This window comes from Carya illinoinensis, chromosome 6, assembly GCF_018687715.1.
Source record: "Carya illinoinensis cultivar Pawnee chromosome 6, C.illinoinensisPawnee_v1, whole genome shotgun sequence".
NCBI classification, from domain to species: Eukaryota; Viridiplantae; Streptophyta; class Magnoliopsida; order Fagales; family Juglandaceae; genus Carya; species Carya illinoinensis.
The window spans coordinates 6,734,856-6,759,986 of record NC_056757.1 but is presented as its reverse complement, the minus strand read 5'-3'; the positions used below and the strand labels follow the sequence as shown (position 1 = coordinate 6,759,986).

Sequence of the window (25,131 nt, the reverse complement as noted above, 5' to 3'; positions counted from 1 at the left end):
TCTTTTTATATTTATAGATATCATGTATCAATGATTATATACATAAGGATTCTGATTAGAAAAAAAAAAATATTCATAAGGATTCAAGTATTAAGCTTGGTATTAGAAATAGAGTCTACCATTAAAAAAAAAAAAAAGAAATTTTCATATAGATTTCAAATTTACTCACTTTTTTTTTTTTTAAAAAAAGAAAAAAGAGTTTTGAGATGTTTGTACACTTTAAAATTCTACAAATCATTTTCTATTACCATTTCGAAAGAGTAATATAGCCACAAAAAAATCACATAAAAGTAAATTTGTGATATGATATGACTTTATATGATACGTTAGATCTACTTTACGATAAAAATAATTTATAATCTAATGTATCATATTAAATTACGTCAATTTATGAATTTATTTTTATAATAAAAATATTTCTCTTTATATATTCTAAGTCCCGGTTTGAAACTTAAATTGAATTGAGATCAATTGTTTAATTTTAAGCTGAGTCTAACATTAAGGCAGTTTTGACAAGTGAGATGAGATACAAAATTCTCATCTTATCATTACAACCTTTTCAATTTCTCACATAAAATATAATAAATAATTTAACATTTTCAAATCTTAAAATAATAATAATATTAAAAAATCATATTTTAAATTTTCATCAAAAATAAAAAATTCTCATCTCACTGCTCAAAAATACATAACTCTCAAATTATTAAATTCATCTCAACTCAAAACCTCTTTACATGTAGGATTCATAACTTTTTTTCAACTCAACATTTTTTTACACTTGAGATTTATAATATTTTTTAATTTCTCATAAATATATTTAAATTTATTTTAATATTTAAATACATCTAAATTTATTTTAAGAGTAATATTATATATAATCATTTTTATATATTTTTTATACACTTTATTAATATAATTAATTATATTAATTTTTTAATATATAACTAATCATATCAATAGAATTTATAAAATAATACATAAAAGTGGTTACATGTACCATTTTTGTTATTTTAAATAGAATATGACTCACTCTATCGTCCTATTTCACTACCAGTGATAAATATCTCAACTCACAATAATATTCAAACGAGGCCAAAAATTCGCGGATTTAAACCCGAACGCGCGTCAACGCGTCCACCCGTTACCGACGTCACTACACGGAAAACTTTTTTCCCGAGACAAAGTAAAGAAAGTCGAAGATATATCTACTTAAATTGCTCCGCAATGTGTCATCGCATTTGCAAATTTTCAAGCTACGCCAAAATTGTGAGGAGCTAAGCAGGAGCGGCAATACCATGTGGATAGAGATCTTATGTTGCCTGTTCATTTACATATTGTTCAGGCTTTTCTTTTACGATGACGATGTTTTGGAGACGGAAACCTCTGATTCTAGTGCTCTCTTCGTAGTCGCAAATCGGTATTTACTGATTTTTTAAAGAAATTATTTTTTCTCGATCATTTAATCTCTTTAGTTGCTGCGAAAGTGCGAGACAAACAAGAGAAAGTAGATATGTGATTTTTTTTGATTCTTCTTCATCGTTTACGAACTCATTGAATTGAAGCATCTTATTTCTTCTCAAGCAAGCAATCTGCCTTTTTTTTTTTTTTTAATTTATTTTTCTTTTGTTCAAACTAACTGGCTGAATCATCAGAAAATATGTGATTCAATATTCTTTTTATTTTCTTCTCTTTCCTTACTGTTTTTTTCTAGTGATCCAGACAGAGAGTATGCTCCTGTAATTCAAGTTTTGTTTTTTTAAAACATTGTCCAGGTTTGAAAAGCTTTATGGTGGAAAGGTGTATGTGGGGCTTCGAATACCAGACGCCGACACCGGTTCACGACAGAATGTCGACATGGTTCTTGTCACCGAAGGGTAAGATTTTTCGCTTTCTGAACTTTAAAATTTGCTGAATTTTTCATCTAATGTTTGGCTGAGGAGAAGATGTTGTAAAAAACTAGAGGAGTGAAACAAAAGAGGGATTATTAGGCATCTAATTTCTCCGTTTGCTTCCATTTCTTTCTTTTTGTATATAATCTTTTAATTATTTCAGGGAGGCAGTGGTGATATCTGTTAAGAATTTATCTGGAATTGTAACCTTGAATGCGGATGGCAGCTGGAATTGTGAAAGCCGCAATAAGCACAAAATAGAGCGTCTTCCTGATCCTGTAAGTCACTATTTGAATTCTATGTTCTTGGTGGATGAATTCACAATCTTCTTGCAGATATAGGACGCTAGAGCTTGTTGTTGTAACTCGTTTAGGGATAATGATTAGGCAATAACTTGTTTGGGATTGCCGGTGATCCTTTCTCTTTAGTGCATGCATCTAATATCTATTAACTATCGCCCCATTTTCATTTAATTCCTTGAATTCCGTGGATAGCTTCATTGTTTGATATTTAGGAGAAATGGTGTCATTCTTATTGATTATTAATAATTAGTGGTCCAAATGAGATATTGCTTTCGGTAGACTCTGTCAAATCTCTTTAGTTATGATAGAGCTAAAGAAGCTAATTTCTAGCTTGAAATTAGGGTAGATGCTATACATTGAAATAGTGATGTCCCCATTTTTTTTTTTACATAGTAGATATTCGATAGAGGGACCTTTTAAGTTCATATTACAGGCTGACCGAAAATGGAATATATTGGAGACGAAAATGGACTAATAAGATTGGGGCGATGTCTCTTCCGGAAAAAAGAAAGTAATATGTCAAAAGTGAAACCAAATCACAGAAAACTGAAGAGATGAAATACAAAACCTGACAGATAGCTCAAATTCCTTTAACATGTGGACTTTAGTCTGGAAAGAGAACAATGTTGAAGCTGTGAACAGGCTAATTATAAACATATAAACCAGAGGTTTACACTTCAGAATTTCAAACACTGAAGGGCTATGATTAACAAAACAATGAAGCTAAGAGAAAGAAATTGAAGACAAAGAAATGTCTTACAAAAGTATGAACAAGATGGAACCCTAAACCCATTTCCCAAAGCCATGCTTAAAAACAATATTATTGATTCCTAGACGTCCCCAAGTTCACAGTGTGATTAAAACAATATCACATAGGGCATACATGCCTTCCATAATATTTGAGTACAATTGAACATGGACTAATGGAACCAAATGGCAAAATGCATTAAAGCTGCACAGATAACAAGGATGAAATATGACCCACAGCACATAACTATGGTCCATATTCTACAACGACAAATTGGTAAAGTTCCCTTGACTTACAAACTTGAATAGAAACTAAGTTACTAACACTTGAGAATCTACCAAGATACTCCTCTCTAGACCAAACACTCAAGCATAATTCCTATGATATCTGAAAAAACCTTTTAGTTTTAGTAGTTCCATGACTATGAGAATAGGGTATTTTTCTTTTTCTATTTTTATCTTCTTTGTATTTTTTAATGTTGCTGATAATGAGAATGTTCTTACAACCGGTTCTTTAACTTTTTACATGTCAGCTGATGGAGACTAAAAAACAAGCTTCAATTCTTGAATCATATCTTGAACAGAGAGGAGTTGCTTTACCAGAAGGATATTTTTCTTGCAAAGTTGTACTGCCTAATCCGAAGCTCTGGTATACATTGAAGCTTCCCTGATGATGCGGTTATTAAAAACTGATTACAGTTTATATAATTGTATTTATAATATGCTTGTATGTTCTTATTGTCAATGTCCTGGAGTTGGTGCTTTTACATTTTGGCTGCAATATGTGGTTTGTGCTTTATTGTGCTATAAGATTGATTGGCCTTGGAAATTGTGAGAAAATATGCTTTTCTGTTGGTACTATGATTGATTCCCATTTTTTGCACTTTTCTGAGAGGATTTTCAGAGGCTTTGACTTTTGGGTGAGGTTCAGAAGTTGAACATTTGCATTTTTATCTTCTTGTTGTTTTCTTCTAAAGGCTTAGTAGATTTGCAAGCTTTTGCTGTTTGCAAAATCATAGCAGAATTCCCAGATTAAGTTTTGTATATGTTTGAAGCTGATCGAAGGGCTTGCAAATGAAGCTCAAATAAGTTAGAATTTAATTTACCAGTTATGGCCTATATTTGTTGTGAATTTAGTTTACCAGTTATGGCCTATATTTGTTGTGATGTTCTGTAAAGTAAGTAGTTGCTTAATTCACTGTATGGTGACTCCATGATTTTCTGCTGATGCCAGTTTCTTACATCATAACTTTTTATTAGCTACTTTATTTTTACTTGTAGTATCATCCCTTCGTGCGATTTTCCCTCTGAGGTCATTACCTACGACCAGTGGATAAAACAGAAACCAGAATATAAAAATATGTTTTCTGGTTGGTTGAAAGGTGCCTTTCGCAGTGGCAAGAAAGAGATGCAAGAATCTATACAAGAGAAGCTTAATTTCATCCTTAGCACAGCTCCAATGTGGGATAGGTGTGTTGCTATCTATACCTCATTGATTTGTTGTAATGTTAAATCTGTGTGGTTAATGTTAGAACCATGCTTGAGGCATCTTAACTTTCAAGTATGAGGGAGCCGTGTTTGTTTTTTTCTTGCATAACAATAGTTTTTTAATTGCTTAAAATTCATGTGATGGTGATTGGTAAAGTTGAAAGTCAAGATATGTACCCATTACTATGTAAACAAGAAACAGCAATCAACCCAACTATGTACCCATTTTAAGTGCAAGTGTTTTGGTTAAAAGAAGTATTGAAATTTTGAGTTGACAGAAGTTAGTTTATTACCATAGTCCATGTCCTCGTTGGGATAGTTAGATAAGATGAGATGGGATGAAAAATCTATAAATAGTAGTGAGATGGTTTGTAAATAGTTGTGAAATAGTTTGAGTTAAGATTTTTATTAGGTTTTGGAAAAGGAGAGAGAAAAAGTTGAATAAAAATATTATAAAGTTAAAATATTGTTAAAATAATCTTTTAATATTATTGTTGTTTTAGAATTTGAAAAAGTTGAATTGTTTTTTGTGTTTACATGGAAGTTGGGAAAATTTGAATGATTAGTAATGATTAGACGAAAAGGCATGAAAGAGAAATTGAAAAGTATTTGTGTTTGAGTAGTGTTTGGATGTTGAGATGATATGAGATGAGATGGGATGGGATGAGATGAGATGAAATGAGACCAACTGCTTATCCAAACGGGGCCTTAGTTTGCAGATAATTGTTTTGGTGGTTATTGTTTATGTATCATATTACTGTTCATTGCAATTTTTCATATATATATATATATTTATATATTTGTTATTATAATAATTTCTTTATTGATTGTAATAGTTCTAAAGCTACACATCCTCGTCTTTGAGTTTCTTAAGCATGTTTCATCAATGAACAGTGCAGTGGACATGGTATGTTTTTTTATTTTTGGTGCGACAGGGGAGGGTAACATCCCAACCCAAACAGTCAATGCCAGCTATGGTTGAATGAAAAAGTGAAACAGGTTGATGGACTCCGGCAAACACGTAACTTGGTATTGAGATGCTTTTCATCCCATAGCATCTAACCCTAGTTGCGTCCCCAGACAGAATGAAATCATCAAAATACTTAGGTCTTGTTTCCTCAACTCTCAACCAATTTATAGACGGTTGTCAAATGGTTTTTCTTATACTTCTGCAGGTTGGAGCTTAAAGGCAACAAATATGTCCTAGGGGAATTTCTGGAATTCAAGGGGAAGCAGGAAGACATCCAGGATTTGAAAAATATTAAAAGATCAAAAGTCAGTCACCTTATCATCCAAAAGACAAGCATGTTTGGATTTGGTAATTTCCTATCATCTGTTGTTAAATTTACTTATTTTCTTTACAGTTATGCTGTAGTATTGAAATCACATTTTTGAGGAACCATAATTTTATACATCATGATTAAAATTAGGGTTTGGAATTCAGGGATATTGAAGTCCTAAATTTAATTGTTTGGTCAATTTTGCATGCTCTTTAGCCCTAAATCCCATCAACAGTTAATATATGTTACTGTGTTAAAAAAGAAAAAAACAAACTATCGAGAACTGAAGCTTCTAAATATGCTAGTTCAATGTTGAGACAATATTCATATCAGGATCTTGTCTGGTCTAACTTTATCATCTCATTTCATTCAAATGGGCTTCCATAGGTTTAAAAATGCTCCATGATATGTGGAAGAAAATGTTGTCAAAAAACTGTTAAATTTTATGAGTAGCTAAAAAATGCTGCAGCTGGTCGAGGCATTATAGGGATCAAGATGCAATTAATAATAAAACATTTCTAGTAGGAGGACAGATGATTCATCCAAGCTGCGCATAACTGCATAATTTTCTTGAGAACTTGTGAAGAATGCAGATTTATTTATTTATGAGCTTTGTTTGTTTCCATGAGCTTTGGAAGAACGTAGATGTATCGTTCTTCTGGGAGTGTATAAATTTTTACCAAACTCTGTAAACTGACCACATATGATAGTAAAAATTAAGTGCTGTCGTGGCTTAGAAGTACAAGCAGTTATGTGAGAATATCTAAATGGATATCATTCTGCAATTGTAAGTGCATGCTTTATATTATTAGCATATATGACCTTTAAAAATTTAATGAAATTAACATTGGATGTGGTCTAGCTCCACCTATCGCATTACTGTGAGACTACTGCCTGATTGTAATTAAAATCTGATACTGTAGCGATTGTATGGCACGGAAATGGTTTGGGTATGTATCACGGTAGCAAAAAAGCCTGGAAGATGGCTGTGATGCTTGGGTTTGTGGTTTGCTTTATAGATTAGCCTGTGGCACTGTATCGTTTTTAAAATTGGCCTGCAAGAGAGCAGATGCTAATTGGCCATCCAAACATCTCCATTTTTATGAAGCCAAAAGGGAGAAAAATGAAAGTTGTAGTAGGAAAGTGACACTTGCGTTGTTAAGCACCTCTTAGATGCTTGCTTAATTTTGTTGTGTATATTTTCATCAACCTTCATACGAATTAAAGTTACCATCTGCCAATTTCAGCCCCCTCAAAGCTCCAAGTTTTGTACTCGCCTCGGGATTATAGGAGTGAAGGGACTTCAGATTCTGAATCGAAGGAAGTTACTGTAAGATCAAGTACTGAGGTTCTCTTTCAGCCTCAGAATTCAGCGAAAGTTCGCAAATTCAAGCTCTCTTCCATCGTCTCCTTGTCGCTGACTGCGTAAAGCCTCTGGTGATTAATGCAGATCAGGAAAGTCGACTTTATTACGCTACCCTTGAATTTCTATCTTCTTGTAACTTCTTAGTTATGGTTTATGCTATGTAGGTATAAGGTCTTGTATATATAGAAGTGAAGATGGAATTTAAGGTGCATTAGTCATTCTGAGATGGAAATTTTGAAGAATGGGTTAGGAATATTTAGGATATTATTACGAATCATACCAAATAATGAAGTGAATAGTAATGAATATCAAAATGTACTATTCGGTTTACTTGAATAATTTTGGATGTATTGTTTGGTACCTTTATTTTATGCAAATGTAAGGGTTTGGTTTACTAATTGGATAATTCTGTATATATTTCTATCTTTATTTCTTTCTTTCTTTTTTAACAAAGTGGAACTTTTATTCATCAAAGCTAAAACATTACAAATTTGAATCAACCCAAATAGCTTGGGAAATACAATCCGGAATTGAGTCCCACCAAATAATAATATCATCAATATTATTAGCAAACCCAGCCAATGCATGAGCTACTCCATTAGCTTCCCGTACCCTATGCTTAAGAGACCAAGTGGGAAACCTTTGGAACAAATTCTTGATTTCTTGGACCAAACCACCCCAGAAAGTTGTAGAATAGCCTTCTGTTTCCAGTTCTTGGACTAGCAAAGCATCAGACTACACCTCAGTTCTGCAATTCCTAGAGGTATGCATAGCTACAAGCCCCTTAAGATTGCAATTAATTCAACCTCCATTGGATTGACAATAGCAGCTTCAGATTTACTTGCAGTAAACAGCACCTTCCCTTCATGATCTCGTAGCACTACTCCAACACCAGACTTACATTGATTACTAAAGAGAGCTCCATCAACATTGAGTTTCAACACACCTGCTGGAGGAAGTTACCAATTGCACTTATATTTTTGTTGAATCTTCATAGCCTCTGCTGCAGCATTATGTTCCAGGTATAGAGTGAAAGCATGCTCCATGACTTGCTTAGTCGACAGTATATTACCTTCATATATTTTTTGATTTCTTCTATACCAAAGCCCCCATGCTAGAAACAACTTTTCCAATTCTCCTAATGTTTTTCTTCTGATGACAGATTGTGCCATTTGTGTAAATTGTAGCCTGTTTGCTTCTTTTATATTAGGAAAAAACTGCACCCAACAGTCAGTGGTACGAGGACAATAGACCAATGCATGGTTTAAATCCCCATCTTCTATTAGACACAATTGACAGCTAGTCTCATCTAATACACGTTTGTTCTTCAAGTTTTTAAATGTAGGAAGGATATTTTTACAAACTTTCTATGCAAACACCTTAACTCTTTAAGGAACATGCATTTTCCAAAGATGCTTCCATAATAATTTGTTTTCTGCAACACTTGAACTTTCTGCCTCCTCTCTATTTTGCTCCAAAGAACTGAAAAAAGCATAAGCACTTTTTACACTATAAAGTCCACTTTTCTCATGCTCCCATATAAGTAAATCTGCCACATTATCTGATGGCAATCTTATACTTAGCATCTCATTTGCCTCCCTTGCTGGTAGCACACTTCTCACCTTCTCAATATCCCATCTTCTCTCATTTGCCTTATTTGACTCCTTGATAAGAGAAGCCTATGCCTGTAAATCAGTTGCAACAGGTCTAGCAACCAGATCAGCCAGTAGCTTATGATTTGGAAGCCAATAATCAATCCATATGTTGATAGATAGACCATTTTCAACTTGCCATCTATAATCTTTTAATAAACTGTGCTTGGTTTTCCATATGCCTCTCCACACATAGGAAGGATTAGCACCCAATCTAGAGTCTATAAAACTGGATGTTGGGAAATATCTAACTTTAAAAATCTTATGAAGAATAGTGGAATCCTCATTCATTATCCTTCAATCTGCTTAACTAAAAGAGCCTTATTGAAGGTTCAAATACATTTGAATCCCATACCTCCATCTAGTTTTGTTTCACACAGCTTTCTCCAACCAACTCAACTTAACTTTTTCTCTTCTTTCCTTTGACCCTACCAAAAGTTAGCCATTAATCCTTCTAGATCTGAACATGTGACTTTGGCAATTTAAAACAACTCATTGTAGAAGTAGGAATTGAAAGTGTCACAGCTTTCAACAAAACTTCTTTTTCTCATTGTGATAAAAGTTTTTCTTTCCAACCTTGTAATTTAGACCAAACTCTATGTTTTAATGCTGAAAATGCTCGATATTTACCTCTTCCAATCATAGGTGGCAAACCTAAATATTTGTCATATTGTTGAAAATGAGTGACACCCCAAAACTGCATGATCTCCACTTTTTGAGCTGAGGGAAAATTATGACTAAACACCATAGAAGTCTTCTCTCTATTGATCTTCTTTCCTGAAGCTTTCTCATAGATGTCAAGTCTATGTTGCAAGGTTAAACAAGATTGCATAGTAGTGCATAGTAGCTCTACAGAACATCACATTATTATCTGCAAACAAAAGATGATTCAGCTTAGGTGCCCTCTACATATCTGAATCCTTTCAATCTGTTGATGCTCATTTGCCTTGTCCAGCAAAGTTATAAGGCCCTTAGTATAAAGTGGAAAAAGATAGGGAGAAATGGGATCTTCTTGTCTTAATCCACGAGTTGGAATAACTGGTCCCTTAGGCTCCCCATTCACCAGAATTGAAAAAGAGACAGTTGTGATACAAAACATCACCAATTGAATCCATCTTGAGCTGAAGCCCATCTGCACCATCACATATTCAAGGAACCTTCACTCAACTCTATTGTAAGCCTTGCTCATATCCAACTTTAATGACATAAAACCATCATTTCTCCTTCTATTCCTTCTAAGAAAATGCACCATTTCATAGGCCACTAATACATTATCTGTGATTAATCTTTCCGAAACAAAAGCTGTTTGTGAATGTGAAATAGCAAGAAGTAAAATCAGCTTGAGCCTATTAGCTAAAATCTTGGAAATCAACTTATATATGATATTACATAAGCTAATTGGCCTATAATCAAAAATATACTCAGGCATTTTTTTTTAGGGATCAAAGTAACAAAGGTATGATTAATCTCAACAGAAAAAGAACCACCATTAAGAGCATTCAACACTGCATCAGTGACATCAACTCCAACAACAGACCAGAATTTTTGATAAAAAATAGAGGCCATAGCATTTGGTCTAGGTGCTTTTGTTGGATACATGTCATCTAATGCTCTTTTCACCTCCTTAGCTGTAAAAGTAGCATCGAGATGTTCCACCATTTGAGATGTAACTCTACCATTTAATGCATGCAGAAAATCCATATTTCCTAACTCCTCAGCAGCAGTGAAGGGAGTTTGAAAATACTGAGTAATGATCATGTCTCTTGCCTCATCAGTTTGCTGTCTTCCAGTTGAATCCTTTATCTCTTGAATCTATTTATTATTCTTCCTCTGAGTTGCTTTATGATGGAAGAAACGTGAATTCTTATCTCCCTCAGCTAACCCCAGAACCTTTGATTTTTGTTTCCCCATGGTCTCACTTCTTTGTAACCATTGTTGAATCTCTCTTGATGCCATTTGAATATTCTGTCTATTAAGAGAAAGTGGATCAGCCCGATGAGTTAAGATAAGATTTTCCTTTGCCTTTTGTATATTTCTCTGCACATGTCCAAAGCTGGATCTATTCCACACACAGAGTTTTTCATTGCAGTGCTTAATCTTCCTTATGACAGTATATTTCTCTGCACATGTCCAAAGCTGGATCTATTCCACACACACAGTTTTTCATTGCAGTGCTTAATCTTCCTTATGACAGTATTCAATTCCCTCCTTCCTTCAACTGCCTTCCATGCTCCATCAACTACTTGTTTATAGCCAGAAGCTTCCACCCACATTGCCTCAAATTGAAACAATTTTTTTCTTGGAACCTGTTGCACCCCTTCAGACAACTTTAGGATTACAAGCATATGATCAGAGTAAGCAACTATACCATAAACCAGAACTGCCATTGGATAGAGAGAATGCCATTTCAAATTAGAAAAGCACATGTCAAGCCTTTCACTAATAGTATGACCCTCTTCCCTTCTGTTACACCATGTAAATGGATTACCTCTGAAACCCAAATCATGACCTTGACATTCTTCAATGACATCTCGAAAAGCCTTCATCTGCCTATCTAGTTTAGCTCTTCCACCATACTTTTCATCATTACTCATAATCTCATTGAAATCTTCCAATAGAACCCATCCTCTTTCAGAAGGAACTTTAAGAGTCCTCAATAAAGACCAAGATTCACTTCTCCTACTTACCTCTGGTTGACCATAGAACCCAGTTAGCCACCATGATTCACCATTTACACCATCCTCAGTAACTTTAGCATGAATATGAAACTTTGAAAAACTTTAAACTTTAACTCTAAATTGTTTCTTCCAATACAATGCAATCCCACCACCTCTCCTTCACAACTAACAGTTAAACATAAAAAAAAAAACCTAACTTGTATTTCAGTCTTTCCATTACACGAGCATGTAACCTTGTTTCTTATAAAAATAAAATCTCAGGAGCTTCTTTTCTGACTAAGTCAGAAAGTGTCTGAATTCCCAGTGGGTTTCTAAGCCCATGAGAATTCCAACTTATAAAACTCATTGACCGCGGCAGGACTGTTGCATAGCCATTGCCGATCCCAATTGCTTGTTATCCTTCCTATTTGGATGGTCCTTCTCAACATGAACAAAATCATCATTAGAGGAAGTTTGAAACTTACATTTTTTATTCTCCACAACATGTAGAATATCACCTATAGTCTCCTCCACATATCTCTTCCTCTTAAAATCTTCATCACCTCGAATAGAAGAAGACCCCCTGGCTCTTGTCTTCTAAGAACTTCTAGTACACCTTCTCTGTAACAAATTAAATTGTGTTGGTGCAACTTCATCAAGTAGATCTTCATTTCCATTAATAGGCTTAGCAATAGCCCCATTGATAACCTCAGAGAGCCCAGCATCAGGCCTAATATGAGATGGTCCAACAGGCCCATAATGACCACATTTTTGCACGTGTACCTCCACCTCTCCTTCAACTGCTATATTATCAATAATAGTTGTTACAGCATGAGGGACTCCCTGCTGCCTATAACAGTCAATAATAGATGCTGCCTTAAAGCTATCTAGAGTAATAGCTGCAGTTGTGCCTGAAATTACGCTATCCTCATTAGTAGGCATTGAAGGGGGACATACGTTACCATTCCTAATCTCAGCATGGTTGGCACCACTAGCCGCTGCCATGTTTTGCTCTTGCTCCACCCCAATGTTCTTTGCAACTCTTGAACTTTGATCCTGTGATAGCTCTCACTTCTTGAAATTTGACTCTGCCCGTAACCAAGCACTAAATTGAGGGGAAGATTGAGGTTCCATTTGACAGCTTGCACTTTCATGTATAATTCTACCACATGTAAAATAGAAATGAGGAAGCTTCTCATTCTGTACTGGACACCAAACCTTGGCACCTTGCACAGTGCAAGTCCTTCCTCTAGCAAGAGGTTTCTTTAAATCAATCATAAATTTAAGTCTTAAACAGCTACCCCAGTCAACGTCATCAGCATCCACATCCACCTCCAATACCTCACCTATAGAACCACCCAGTTTGATCCCATAATCCTTATTCATACCAAACAAATGGAGACTATGAAATTGCATCCAAAAAGGTGCAATATCGAATTTCAATGCATGAACTAGAGAAATTCCATCAAAAGGAATAATCACAAACAACTGGCCATCAAAAAACCATGGCCTTCCTACTTCTACTCTTTCCTTATCTGCATGAGTCACAAACATATTCCTTCCAACCTCCTTCAACACAACAGGTTTACTAAGGTGCCATATTCTTGCCATAGTCAATTCTACAACCTGTTTTGATCACACCAAATTTTAACAATCAAACTCAAGTCACCCTTAGGTTCTGCTTGGCCACCAAGAATTTTCAGATGAAAATTTTGAGTTTTAAGATAAAATATTAAAATATTATATTTTAATATTATTATTGTTTTGAGATTTGAAAAAGTTAAGAAAAAGTTGAATTATTTATTATATTTTGTATTGAGATTTGGGAAAGTTGTAATGATGAGATGAGAAGTTTGAGTTTGAGATGAAAATTTCAAGTGGCCAAACACAACCTTACTCTTCATCATAGAAACATCACCTCCTCCAGCACAATAGAGGCATCTTCTTCTTCGCTCAACCGAAAATTACTCCACAAGTGTTGCAATCCATAGTAGGTGAAAGAAAAGACCATAGAAACTGTAATGAAAAGAACCATGCAGGGATTAAACACCACCTCTAAACTCTCAAAAGATAGAATCCTAAAGAGAAACTAGAGAGGAGACTGGCTTACTACATAGTGCCCAAATGTAGAGTAACCGGGCAGAGATTTGAATCCTATTTCTATCTTTATTTCTAATTTAGGGTTCAAGAAGTTTTAAAGTGGTATCATTTGTGCAAGTTAAACTAAAATATTTTTTTGTAACTCATAAAAGTAATCTTATATTTGTAATAAGCTAACATGATTTTCTTTATGAAAAACTATATAATTACTTCTATTTTATTACTATCTATAAATTTCAGCTAACCAGTTTTAAATTTATAAAAATATGTATTTGATTGTGCCTTTTGCAATTTCTAATGAAGATTTATTACCAATAAAAAAATAAAATTTCATATATATAAATAGGTTTATATAACAATTTTGATGGATAAAAATATCGAGTTTATACGATTTTGACTTGTAGGAAGAATTTGATTATTTAGTAAATGAATTAAACTTGAATTATTTACAGTTTGTTGTTAGGAAATGCTAGCCGCTGCTTTAATAAATACTTCTCCATCAAGTGGAAGTGTTTTAAAGCCCTACTTTCTCTTGATGATAAAAGTTTCATTTATTGTATGTAAAAATCTAGTTACAAGTATAATTATGTATTAATATGTACATCAATCTATTGTGATTAGTCAAAAAGTAAATTTGATTGAAAACAGTGTTAATTTAAATTTTGAATATGAAAGAATTAGTATTAGTATGTAGATTAGTATGCGATTTTACTTGTGCGCAGCAAAATTCTTATTGTATTCAAAGTGAAGAATTGCAAAATAGTAGGGATGGCAATATGTTATACAACCCATTAACCCAACATGAACACGATACGATAATAGTGGGTTATGGTTTAGTTTTAATTGGTTTAGGTCAAAACGGGTTGACCCATTAAGACACGATTGCTTAACGAGTCAATCCGTTATGACCCGTTATAACCAGTTATGATACGTTAAGAAAGTTAAAGTTACAATTATACTTTTATACCTAAAAGTAAAATTGTTAGAATTTCTTTTTCGATATTTTTATTATTTAGATTGTAATTTTTGACTTGTAGTTAGTTTTATAATTTTTATAAATATTGTGATTTTAAAATTTATATAAAATTATGTAAAATTTAATAAGGTCAAATGGGTTAATTTCGGGTCTATTGAACCCATTTACATAAACAGTTTGAAATGGGTCATATTTTATCGTGTTAATATATTTTATAATATTCACTAATAAGTCAAAACAGGTTGACACAACCCGACCCGCTATATTAATGGGTCGTGTTAGGGTTTAAGATTTTGATATGATAAGTTTAACAGGTCGGGTTAGGATTGAGTTATATAGTATAATATACATATTTTAACACGATATGAACACGACCCGTTAACACGATTTGATACCTTTACAAAATATTGTAGGTATACAAAAGCATCAAATTTCACACCTTAAAATTATCATTTTCTTATGTACTTTAGTGAAGAGAATCTGGATACTTGTGAGATCAATCTACATTCTCTCTTGTAGCCATAGGGATATTTTTATTTTAGATAGATAAAAACAACCTTTTTTTTTTTTTTTAAATTATGTCTCTTCATCTTTTGTCTCACTTATTTATTTATTTTTTGTTTATATTATTAGATATTATTATAGCTCAAAATAAATGTTATTTATGCTACTATTGTTTTTTTTTGTTTGTTTGGATATTATTTTGGTTGTATAAAAAGAAAATTGTTTCTTTATATCTAATTTTGTTATGACTATTTTTTTTTTTTAAAGTCTACTTCTCCAAATGCTATAATTCACTCAATCCAATTTTCTTTTTCATTCATTCATTTATTATTTTTCTCTCAATTACTTGTAATCGGCCTGTGGACACTATATTGGAGGTTTTAATTAATTAATAGCTAAAATTAATGAATTTTCTTATTTGAAAAATTATCGTTTGGACAATACTCCGAGTAGGTTAAAAATATAAATTTCTGTTACTTATTAAAAGCGTATATACTTTTAAGTTATTTTAGAAATGTATCAGCGATGGATCGATGTGTTTAGAGTTTTAAAAAATAAAATTGTAAATATATTTACTATTTTCCCTTCCAAACATTAATGCGAAATTTCATTCATCATTTTTCTATATTTCATCTGAAATTTCTATATTTAATCTGAAATGCTAAAATTCTCTTTGAAAACAATCATTCTTCACAACATCCTTAAAAACACACGTCGTTAATCATTAAGTAAAAAAAAGAAAAACTTTATTTGGGACCCGAATTACATTTCTCATTAAGCATTTGCACCGATGGGTGCATTTATTTTTATATATTTTGTTTTTTTCCTTAACTGTTTATTATTATTTTATTCTTACTTTGTTTTTCTTAAATATTAAATGTTTTTCTTAATGTTTAAGAAAAAGAAACATTTATGCCTGATGGTAATCTGCGTTCCAGGATTCCTTTGAATTCTGCAGAACTGCCCTTTCTCGTTTATATTCTAAAATAGCCATGCTACAGCTACCGACGTCAGGATGGTGCTACCGTGCTAGAGCCACCGGTAGTCACCGTTAGGCAATTTTTATTTTTATTTTTATTTTTTGGATTTTTTTTTTCAAATCATTTTTTAATACCTTTAAATATTTAAAAAAATATAAAAAATTATAATAATATTAAATAATTTTTTCTTAATCATTAAGAAAAAATAATAATAATAATAGCGGTGGTCCCCAGCGGAGCCACCAGCGGTGGCAAAAGCAGTTTCCTTCCATTTTTCCGAGCAAAAGTAAAGAATGGCGAAGATATATCTACTTAAATTGCTCCACATTGTGTCATTGCATTTGCAAATTTTCAAGCCACGCCAAAATTGTGAGGAGCTAGACGGGAGCGGCAATACCATGTGGATAGAGATCTTCGGTTGCCTGTTCATTTACAAATTGTTCAGGCGTTTATTGAACGATGTAGATGTTTTGGAGCTCGAAACCTCTGATTCTAGTGCTCTTTTCGGAGTCGCAAATCGGTATTTACTGTTTTTTGAAAGAAATTATTTTTTTCTCGATCCTTTAATCTGTTTAGTTGCTGTGAAAGTGCGAGACAGACAAGAGAAAGTAGATATGTGATTTTTTTTAGTTCTTCTTCATCGTTTACGAACTCATTGAATTGAAGCATCTTATTTCTTCTCAAGCAAGCAATCTGCTTTTCTTTTTTTAATGGAAAATGCTGGGGAGTCTGATGGTGATAAAAATTTAAAATATTATGTTTTAATATTATTATTATTTTAAAATTTTAAAAAGTTAAATTTAAAAATATTATAATAATAAAATAAAATGAGAAGAGAATTTTGTATCACGTTCCGCTGCCAAACCTGCCTGATCTTTTGTTCAAACTTACTGGCTGAATCAGCAGAAAATACGAGATTCAATATTCTTTTTATTTTCTTCTCTTTCCTTCCTGTTTTTTCTAGTGATCCAGACAGAGAGTATGCTCCTGTGATTCAAGTTTCGTTTTTCTAAAACATTGTCCAGGTTTGAAAAGCTTTATGGTGGAAAGGTGTATGTGGGGCTTCGAATACCAGACGCCGACACCGGTTCACGACAGAATGTCGACATGGTTCTTGTCACCGAAGGGTAAGATTTTTTGCTTTCTGAACTTTAAAATTTTCTGAATTTTTCATCATATGTTTGGGTCAGGAGAAAATGTTGTAAAAATCCCTGGATATATAGAGGAGTGAAACAAAAGAGAGATTATTAGGAATCTATTTTCTCCGTTTGCTTCCATTTCTTTCTTTTTGTAGATAATCTTTTAATTATATCAGGGACGCAGTGGTTATATCTGTTAAGAATTTATCTGGAATTGTATACTTGAATGCGGATGGCAGCTGGAATTGTGAAAGCGGCAATAAGCACCAAACAGAGCGTCTTCCTGATCCTGTAAGTCACAATTTGAATTCTATTTTCTTGGTGGATGAATTCACAATCTTCTTGCAGATATAGGATGCTAGAGCTTGTTGTTGTAACTCGCTTAGGGATAATGATTAGGCACTAACTTGTTTGGGATTGCTGTTGGTCCTTTCTCTTTATACGATGCATCTAATATCTATTAACTAACGCCCCATTGTCATTTAATTCTTTGAATTCCATGGATAGCTTCATTGTTTGATACTTAGGAGAAATGGTGTCGTTCTTATTGATTATTAATAAGTAATTAGTGGTCCAAATGATATACTGCCTTCGGTAGACTCTGTCAATCACTTTAGTTATGTTAGAGCTAAAGAAACTAATTTCTAGCTTGAAATAAGCAGTGTAGATGCTATACATTGAAATAGTGATGTCACCATATTTTTTTTATGAAGTATATATTTTATCGAGGGACCTCTGGAGTTCATATTACAGGCGGACCAAAGATGGAATATGTTGGAGATGAAAATGAATTAATAAGTTTGGGGAGACGTCTCTTCTGGGAAAAAGAAAGTAATATGTCAAAAGTGAAACCAAACCACAGAAAATTGAAGAGATGAAATACAAAACCTGACAGATGGCTCAAATTCTGTTAATATATGGACTTTAATCTGGAAAGAGAACCATGTTGAATCTGTGAAAAGGCTAATTATAAACAAGAGGTTTATTACTCTTTAAGAATTTCAAACACTGAAGGGCTATGATTAACAAAATAATGAAGCTAAGAGAAAGAAATTGAAGACAAAGAAATGTCTTACAAAAGTATGGACAAGATGGAACCCTAAACCCATTTCCCAAAGCCATGCTTAAAAACAATATTATTGATTCTTAGGTGTCCCCAAATTCACTGTGTGCTTAAAACAATATCACATAGGGCATACATGCCTTCCATAATATTTGAGTACAATTGAACACGGACTAATGGAACCAAACGGCAAAACACATTGAAGCTGCACAGATACATTTCGCAATCAACAAGGACGAAACATGACCCACAGCCCATAACTATGGTCCATATTCTACAACCACAAATTGGTAAAGTGCCCTTGACTGACAAACTTGAATAGAAACTAAGTTACTAACACTTGAGAATCTACCAAGGTACTCCTCTCTAGACCAAACACTCAAGCATAAGTCCTATGATATCTGAAAAAACCTTTTCGTTTTAGTAGTTCCCTGAACATGGGAATCGGGGTTTTTCCTTTTTTCTTTTCTTTTCTTTTCTTTTCTTCCTCTTCTTTTTTTTTTTTTTTTTTTTTTTTTTTTTAAATGTTGCCAATAATGAGAATGTTCTTACAACCAGTTCTTTAACTTTTTACATGTCAGCTGATGGAGACTAAAAAACAAGCTTCAATTCTTGAATCATATCTTGAACAGAGAGGAGTTGCTTTACCAGAAGGATATTTTTCTTGCAAAGTTGTACTGCCTAATCCGAACCTCCGGTATACATTGAAACTTCCCTGATGATGCGGTTATTAAAAAGTGACTACAGTTTATATAATTGTATTTGTAATATGCTTGTATGTTCTTATTGTCAATGTCCTGGAGTTGGTGCTTTTATATTTTGGCTGCAATATGTGGTTTGTGCTTTATTGTGCTATAAGATTGATTGCCCTTGGAAATTGTGAGAAAATATACTTTTCTGTTGGTACTATGCAATTAATTCCCATTTTTTGAGCTTTTCTGAGAGGATTTTCAGAGGCCTTGACTTTTGGGTGACATTCAGACGATGAACATTTGCATTTTCATCTTCTTGTTGTTTTCTTCTAAAGGCTTAGTAGATTTTGGATCTTTTGCTGCTTGAAAAATCATAGCAGAATTCCCAGATGAAGTTTTGTATATATTTGAAGCTGATCGAAGGGCTTGCAAATGAAGCTCAAATAAGTTAGAATTTAATTCACCAGTTATGACCCTTATTTGTTGAGATGTTCTGAAAAGTAAGTAGTTGCTTAGTTCACTGTATAGTGACTCCATGATTTTCTGCTAATACCAGTTTCTTGCTATATAATTTTTTATTAGTTACTTTATTTCTACTTGTAGTATCATCCCTTCAAGCGATTTTCCCTCCGAGGTCATCACCTACGACCAGTGGGTACAACAGAAACCAGAACCTAAACGTATGTTTTCTGGTTGGTTGAAAGGTGGCTTTCGCGGTGGTAAGAAAGAGATGCAAGAATCTATACATGAGAAGCTTAATTTCATCCTTCGCACAGCTCCAATGTGGGATAGGTGTGTTGCTATCTATACCTTATAGATTTGTTGTATTGTTAAATCTGGGTGGTTAATGTTAGAACCATGCTTGAGGCATCTTAATTTCAAGTATGCTGGAGCCATGTTTCTTTTTGATGCATAACAATAGTTTTTTAATTGCTTAAAATTCATGTGATGGTGATTGGTAAAGTTGAAAATCAAGATATGTACCCATTACTATGTAAACAAGAAACAGCACTCAATCCAACCATGTACCCATTTTAAGTGCAAGTGTTTTGGTTAAAAGAAGTATTGAAATTTTGAGTTGACAGAAGTTAGTTTATTACCATACCACTTGGCCTCGTTTGGATAGTTAGATAAGATAAGATGAGATGATAAATCTATGAATAGTAGTAAGATGGTTTGTGAATAGTGGTGAAATAATTTGAGTTAAGATTTTTATTGGGTTTTTGGGAAATGAGAGAGAAAAAGTTGAGTAAAAATATGATAAAGTTAAAATATTGTTAGAATAATCTTTGAATATTATTTTTGTTTTGGGATTTGAAAAGGTTGAATTGTTTTTTGTGTTTATATAGAAGTTTGGGAAATTTGAATGATTAAATGAAAAAGTATGAAATAGAAATTAAAGGGATGGGATGGGATGGGATGAGATGAATCCAGCTACTTATCCAAACGTGGCCCTTAGCCTCGTTTGGATAGTTAGATAAGATGAGATGAGAAATCTATGAATGGTAGTAAGATGGTTTGTGAATAGTAGTGAAATAATTTGAGTTAAGGTTTTTATTGAATTTTTGGGAAATGAGAGAGAGAAAGTTGAATAAAAATATTATAAAGTTAAAATATTGTTAGAATAATCTTTTAATATTATTTTTGTTTTGGGATTTGAAAAAGTTGAATTGTTTTTTGTGTTTATATGGAAGTTTTGGAAATTTGAATGATTAGATGAAAAAGTATGAAAAAGAAATTGAAAAGTGTGTGGTTGAGTAGTGCTTGGATGTTGATATGATATGGGATGAGATGAGATGAGATGAGACTAGCTGCTTATCAAAACAAGGCCTTAGTTTGCAGATAATTGTTTTGGTGGTTATCGATTATGTATTATATTACTGTTCATTGCAAATTTTCATTTCTTTATTTTTGTTATTATAATAAGTTCTTTATTGGTCATAATAGTTCCAAAGCTATTCATCCTGGTTTTTGAGTTTCTTAAGCTCATTTCGTCAATGAACAGTGCAGTGGACATGGCATGTTTTTTTAATTTTGGTGCGATAGGGGTGGGTAACATCCCAACCCAAACAGTCAATGCCAGCTATGGTTGAATAAAAAAGTTAAACAGGTTAATGGGCTCTGGCAAACACGTAACTTGGGATTGAGATGCTTTTCATCCCATCTACCTGACCCTAGTTGCTTCCCCAGGCAGAATGAAATCATCAAAATAATTGGGTCTTGTTTCCTCCACTCTCAACCAATTTATAGATGGTTGTCATACGGTTTTTCTTATACTCCTGCAGGGTGGAGCTTCAAGGCAACAAATATGTCCTAGGGGAATTTCTGGAATTTATGGGGAAGCAGGAGGACATCCAGGCTTTGAAAAATATTAAAAGATCAAAAGTCAGTCGTCTGATCATCAAAAAGAGAAGCTGGTTTGGATTAAGTAATTTCCTAATCATCTGTTGCTAAATTTACTTATTTTCTGTACAGTTATGCTTTAGTATCGAAATCACATATTTTTTAGGAACCATAATTTTTATACATCATGATTAAAATTAGGGTTTGGAATTCAGAGATATTGAATTCTTAAATTTAATCGTTTGGTCAATTTTGTATGCTCTTTAGCCCTAAATCCCATCAACAGTTAATATATCTTACTGTGTTCAAAAAGAAAAAAACAAACTAGCTGTAATATTATACAATATCGAGGACTGAAGTTTCTAAATATGCTAGTTCAATGTTGAGATGATATCCATGTCAGGATCTTGTCTGGTCTAACTTTATCATCTCATTTCATTCAAATGGGCTTCCATAGGTTTAAAAATGCTCACTGATATGTGGAAGAAAAAGTTGTGTCAAAACACTGATAAATTTTATGAGTAGCTAAAGAATGCTGCAGCTGCTCAAGGCATTGTAGGGACCAGGATGCAATTAATAATAAAACATTTCTAGTAGGACAGATGATTCATGTAAGCTGCACATGACTGCATAATTTTCATGAGAACTTTAGAAGAATGCAGATTTATTTATTTATGAGCTTTGTTTGTTTCCATGACCTTTGGGAGAATGTAGATGTATTGTTCTTCTGGGAGGATATAAATTTTTACAAAACTCTGTAAACTGACCACATATGATAGTAAAAAATAAGTGCTGTCGTGGTGTAGAAGTACAAGGCAGTTATGTGAGAATATCCAAATGGATATCATTCTGCATTTGTAAGTGCATCCTTTATATTATTAGCATCTATGACCTTTAAAATTTAATGAAATTAGCATTGGATGTGGTCTGAAATTAAAATTTGATACTGTAGCGATTATATGGCATGGCAATGGTGTGGGTATGGTATCACGGTAGCAGAAAAGCCTGGAAGATGGCTGTGATGCTTGGGTTTGTGGTTTGCTTTATAGATTAGCCTGTGGCACTGTATCGTTTTTAAATTGGCCTGCAAGAGAGCAGGTGCTAATTGGCCATCCAAACATCTCCATTTTTATGAAGCCAAAAGGGAGAAAAATGAAAGTTGTAGTAGGAAAGTGACACTTGCCTTGTTAAGCACGTCTTAGATGCTTGCTTAATTTTATTGTGTATATTTTCATCAACCTTCATACGAATTAAAGTTACCATTTGCCAATTTCAGCCACCTCAAAGCTCCAAGTTTTGTACTCGCCTCGGGATTTATAAGCACCTCATAGATGCTTGCTTAATTTTATTGTGTATATTTTCTTTAACCTTCATAAGAATTAAAGTTACCATTTGCCAATTTCAGCCCCCTATATGCTTCAAGTTTTGTACTCGCCTCGGGATTATAGGAGTGAAGGGACTTCAGATTCTGAGTGGAAGGAACTTACTGTAAGATCGAGTACCGAGGTTTTCTTTCGGCCTGAGAATTCAACCAAAGTCCACAAATCCAAGCTCTCTTCCATCATCTCCTTGTCGCTGACTGCTTAAAGCCTCTGCTGATTAATCCAGGTCGGGAAAGTCGACTTTATTACGCTACCCTTGAATTTCTATTGTCTTGTAACTTCTTAGTTATGGTTTATGCTATGAACGTATATGGTGTTGTATATATTGCAGTGAAGATGGAATTTAAGGTGCATTAGTCATTCGGGATAGAAATTTTAAAGAATGGAAATGAATGAACAAGCGGGAGTGTTTGGTGCATTTACTCAAGTATAATACATATTGGTAAATCCATTTAATAATTACTCAATAATGTTAAAGTGGTATCGTTTGTGCTTGGTAAACTAAAATATTTTTTTGTAACTCATAGAAGTTATCTGATATTTGTAATACTAAGCTAACATGATTTTCTTTATGATAAACTATATTAATTCTGTTTTATGACTATCTATATTTCAGCATCAAATTTCACACCTGAAAATCATCCTTTCCTAATGTACTTATGTGAAGAGAATCAGGATACTTGTGATATTAATCTAGATTCCCTCTTGTAGCCATAGTGATTATTATGTCTCTTCATCTTTTGTCGCCCTTATTTATGTTTTGTTTGTTTGTTTGGATATTATTTTGGTTGTATAAAAATAAAATTGTTTCTTTATGTCTATTTTGTTATGACAATTTTTTTTAATGCTACTTCTCAAAATGCTATAATTGATTTTCTTTTTCATTCATTCTTTTATTATTTCTCTCTCAATTTATACTTGTAATCGGCCGGTGGACACTATATTGGAGTTGATTTTTTAGGTATTAATTCATTAATAGCTAAAATTAATATGAATTTGCTTATTTGAAAAATTATCTTTTGGACAATATTCCGAGCAGGTTAAAAATACAAATTTCTATTTCTTATTAAAAGCATATATATTGCAAGTTATTTTATATATGTAAGCTGATGTGGCAGGTTATCGTATCAATGATCGATCGATGTGTTTAGAGTTTTAAAAAATAAACTTGTAAATATATTTACTATTTTCCCTTTCAAACATTAATGCGAAATTTTATTCATCACTTTTCTATATTTAATCTGAAATACCACCTTAATTTCCATGCTATATATAAAGAAAAAGTCATGGGAATAAATATACAATTGTGGGAGCGATTCTTGTAGATCATCATTGAAATTAGCCTGAAACAAAAATAGAGAGAGAGAAACACATGATGATGGCATCTTCTTTGTGAGGCTGCAATCAATCAAACTGAGGGCCACTTTTAGAAATCCACCGTTAATTTGTTCAGTTTCTTGTTGCTTATCCTCTGCTGATGGACTTTTGTATCCTCCGAGCTGAAAATCAACAGAGTTTTGTTATATATAATTATTTTGGCATATTTATTGTGTACTTTACTAATATGATTAGTTAAAACAGTTATTTTATATTAAAAAAAGTGATGTAGTCAATTACATTAATGGAATGTGTTAAAAATACATAAAAGATACTGCACGTAGTGCTTTTAAAAACAAAAATAACATATGAAAAATTATTTTAAATATGTTATTTTCTATGTTCAAGTAAAGTGCTTAAAATAATCAACATGGCAATCATAGGGCATCAGAGTCATACCACGTCTCGAAATAGAGATCTCCTAGAATTCTATTTACCGCATCAGAGTTGTGTAAACATGTGAGGGTTGTGACACCTTCGATCCCCACATACGGATATGTGAAAATTGAGACGTCAGGATGATGACAACACGAGTCATGCATTTCATTGTCAAGTATCAAGTGTGTGTACATACAACACGTGTATAATAAAAAAAGCATCGGAATAAATAAGGCCAGTCGATTAAGTACTAAAATTTGTTTAAATACAAATTTACTTAAACATAAGCGTACCAAAAATATTATAAATAACCAGTAAAAATATAATACAAACCAAAAGTAATAACTAAAATTAAGAAATAAGTCACAACCCACAAAAGTGATCCCTGATCACTCCTCTGGCGGAACCGCATCCTTATGCTAGGCCTCCTCGTCATATGCATCAAAATCTACGGTACTAAAGACGATATTACAGGTAAGTAATAATCCAAATAACCCACAAGATAAAAATACATTAAGCAATAATAATATGTATGAACATGATGCCATATGCACGAGGTCTGAAAACATTTCCAATCATATAAAACATCTGCCATTTTTTTAAAAAATGACCCATTAACCAAATCATCAAAGCACTGTAAGCAGAAATTGCAGGCGAGACTCTACCACCATTACATGCATGCAATTACATGAAAATCCAGTTTTTCTTTTTTAAACATGAACATGCATGCACTATGCAATACATATGACAAGATACCAAAAATACTAACAACAACAACTTCCAACATCAATCAACAATAAACACAACTCCGTCCTC

General features: G+C 33.1%; 2 protein-coding genes across 4 annotated transcripts; both read left to right on the top strand.

The window, feature by feature from the left end:
• Nucleotides 1-1,142: 1,142 nt before the first annotated feature.
• LOC122312950 lies at nt 1,143-7,470 on the top strand. Of its 2 annotated transcripts, none has more exons than XM_043127626.1 (7): nt 1,143-1,417; nt 1,773-1,874; nt 2,053-2,167; nt 3,472-3,587; nt 4,199-4,408; nt 5,602-5,744; nt 6,954-7,470. In XM_043127626.1, the coding sequence occupies exons 1-7, from the start codon at nt 1,296-1,298 to the stop codon at nt 7,133-7,135; spliced, it is 990 nt and encodes a 329-aa protein (XP_042983560.1). In that variant the 5' UTR covers nt 1,143-1,295; the 3' UTR covers nt 7,136-7,470. The 2 variants fall into 2 exon arrangements, with proteins under 2 accessions (XP_042983560.1, XP_042983561.1); XM_043127627.1 differs by having other exon boundaries at nt 1,148-1,417; nt 4,220-4,408.
• An 8,728-nt stretch (nt 7,471-16,198) lies between these two features.
• On the top strand, nt 16,199-23,389 carry LOC122312948. 2 transcript variants are annotated; one of them, XM_043127624.1, is made up of 8 exons: nt 16,199-16,461; nt 16,967-17,068; nt 17,257-17,371; nt 18,725-18,840; nt 19,439-19,627; nt 21,121-21,263; nt 22,584-22,786; nt 23,177-23,389. In XM_043127624.1, the coding sequence occupies exons 1-7, from the start codon at nt 16,235-16,237 to the stop codon at nt 22,763-22,765; spliced, it is 1,074 nt and encodes a 357-aa protein (XP_042983558.1). In that variant the 5' UTR covers nt 16,199-16,234; the 3' UTR covers nt 22,766-22,786; nt 23,177-23,389. The 2 variants fall into 2 exon arrangements, with proteins under 2 accessions (XP_042983558.1, XP_042983557.1); XM_043127623.1 differs by lacking the exon at nt 23,177-23,389 and adding an exon at nt 22,892-23,043.
• Nucleotides 23,390-25,131: the final 1,742 nt, after the last annotated feature.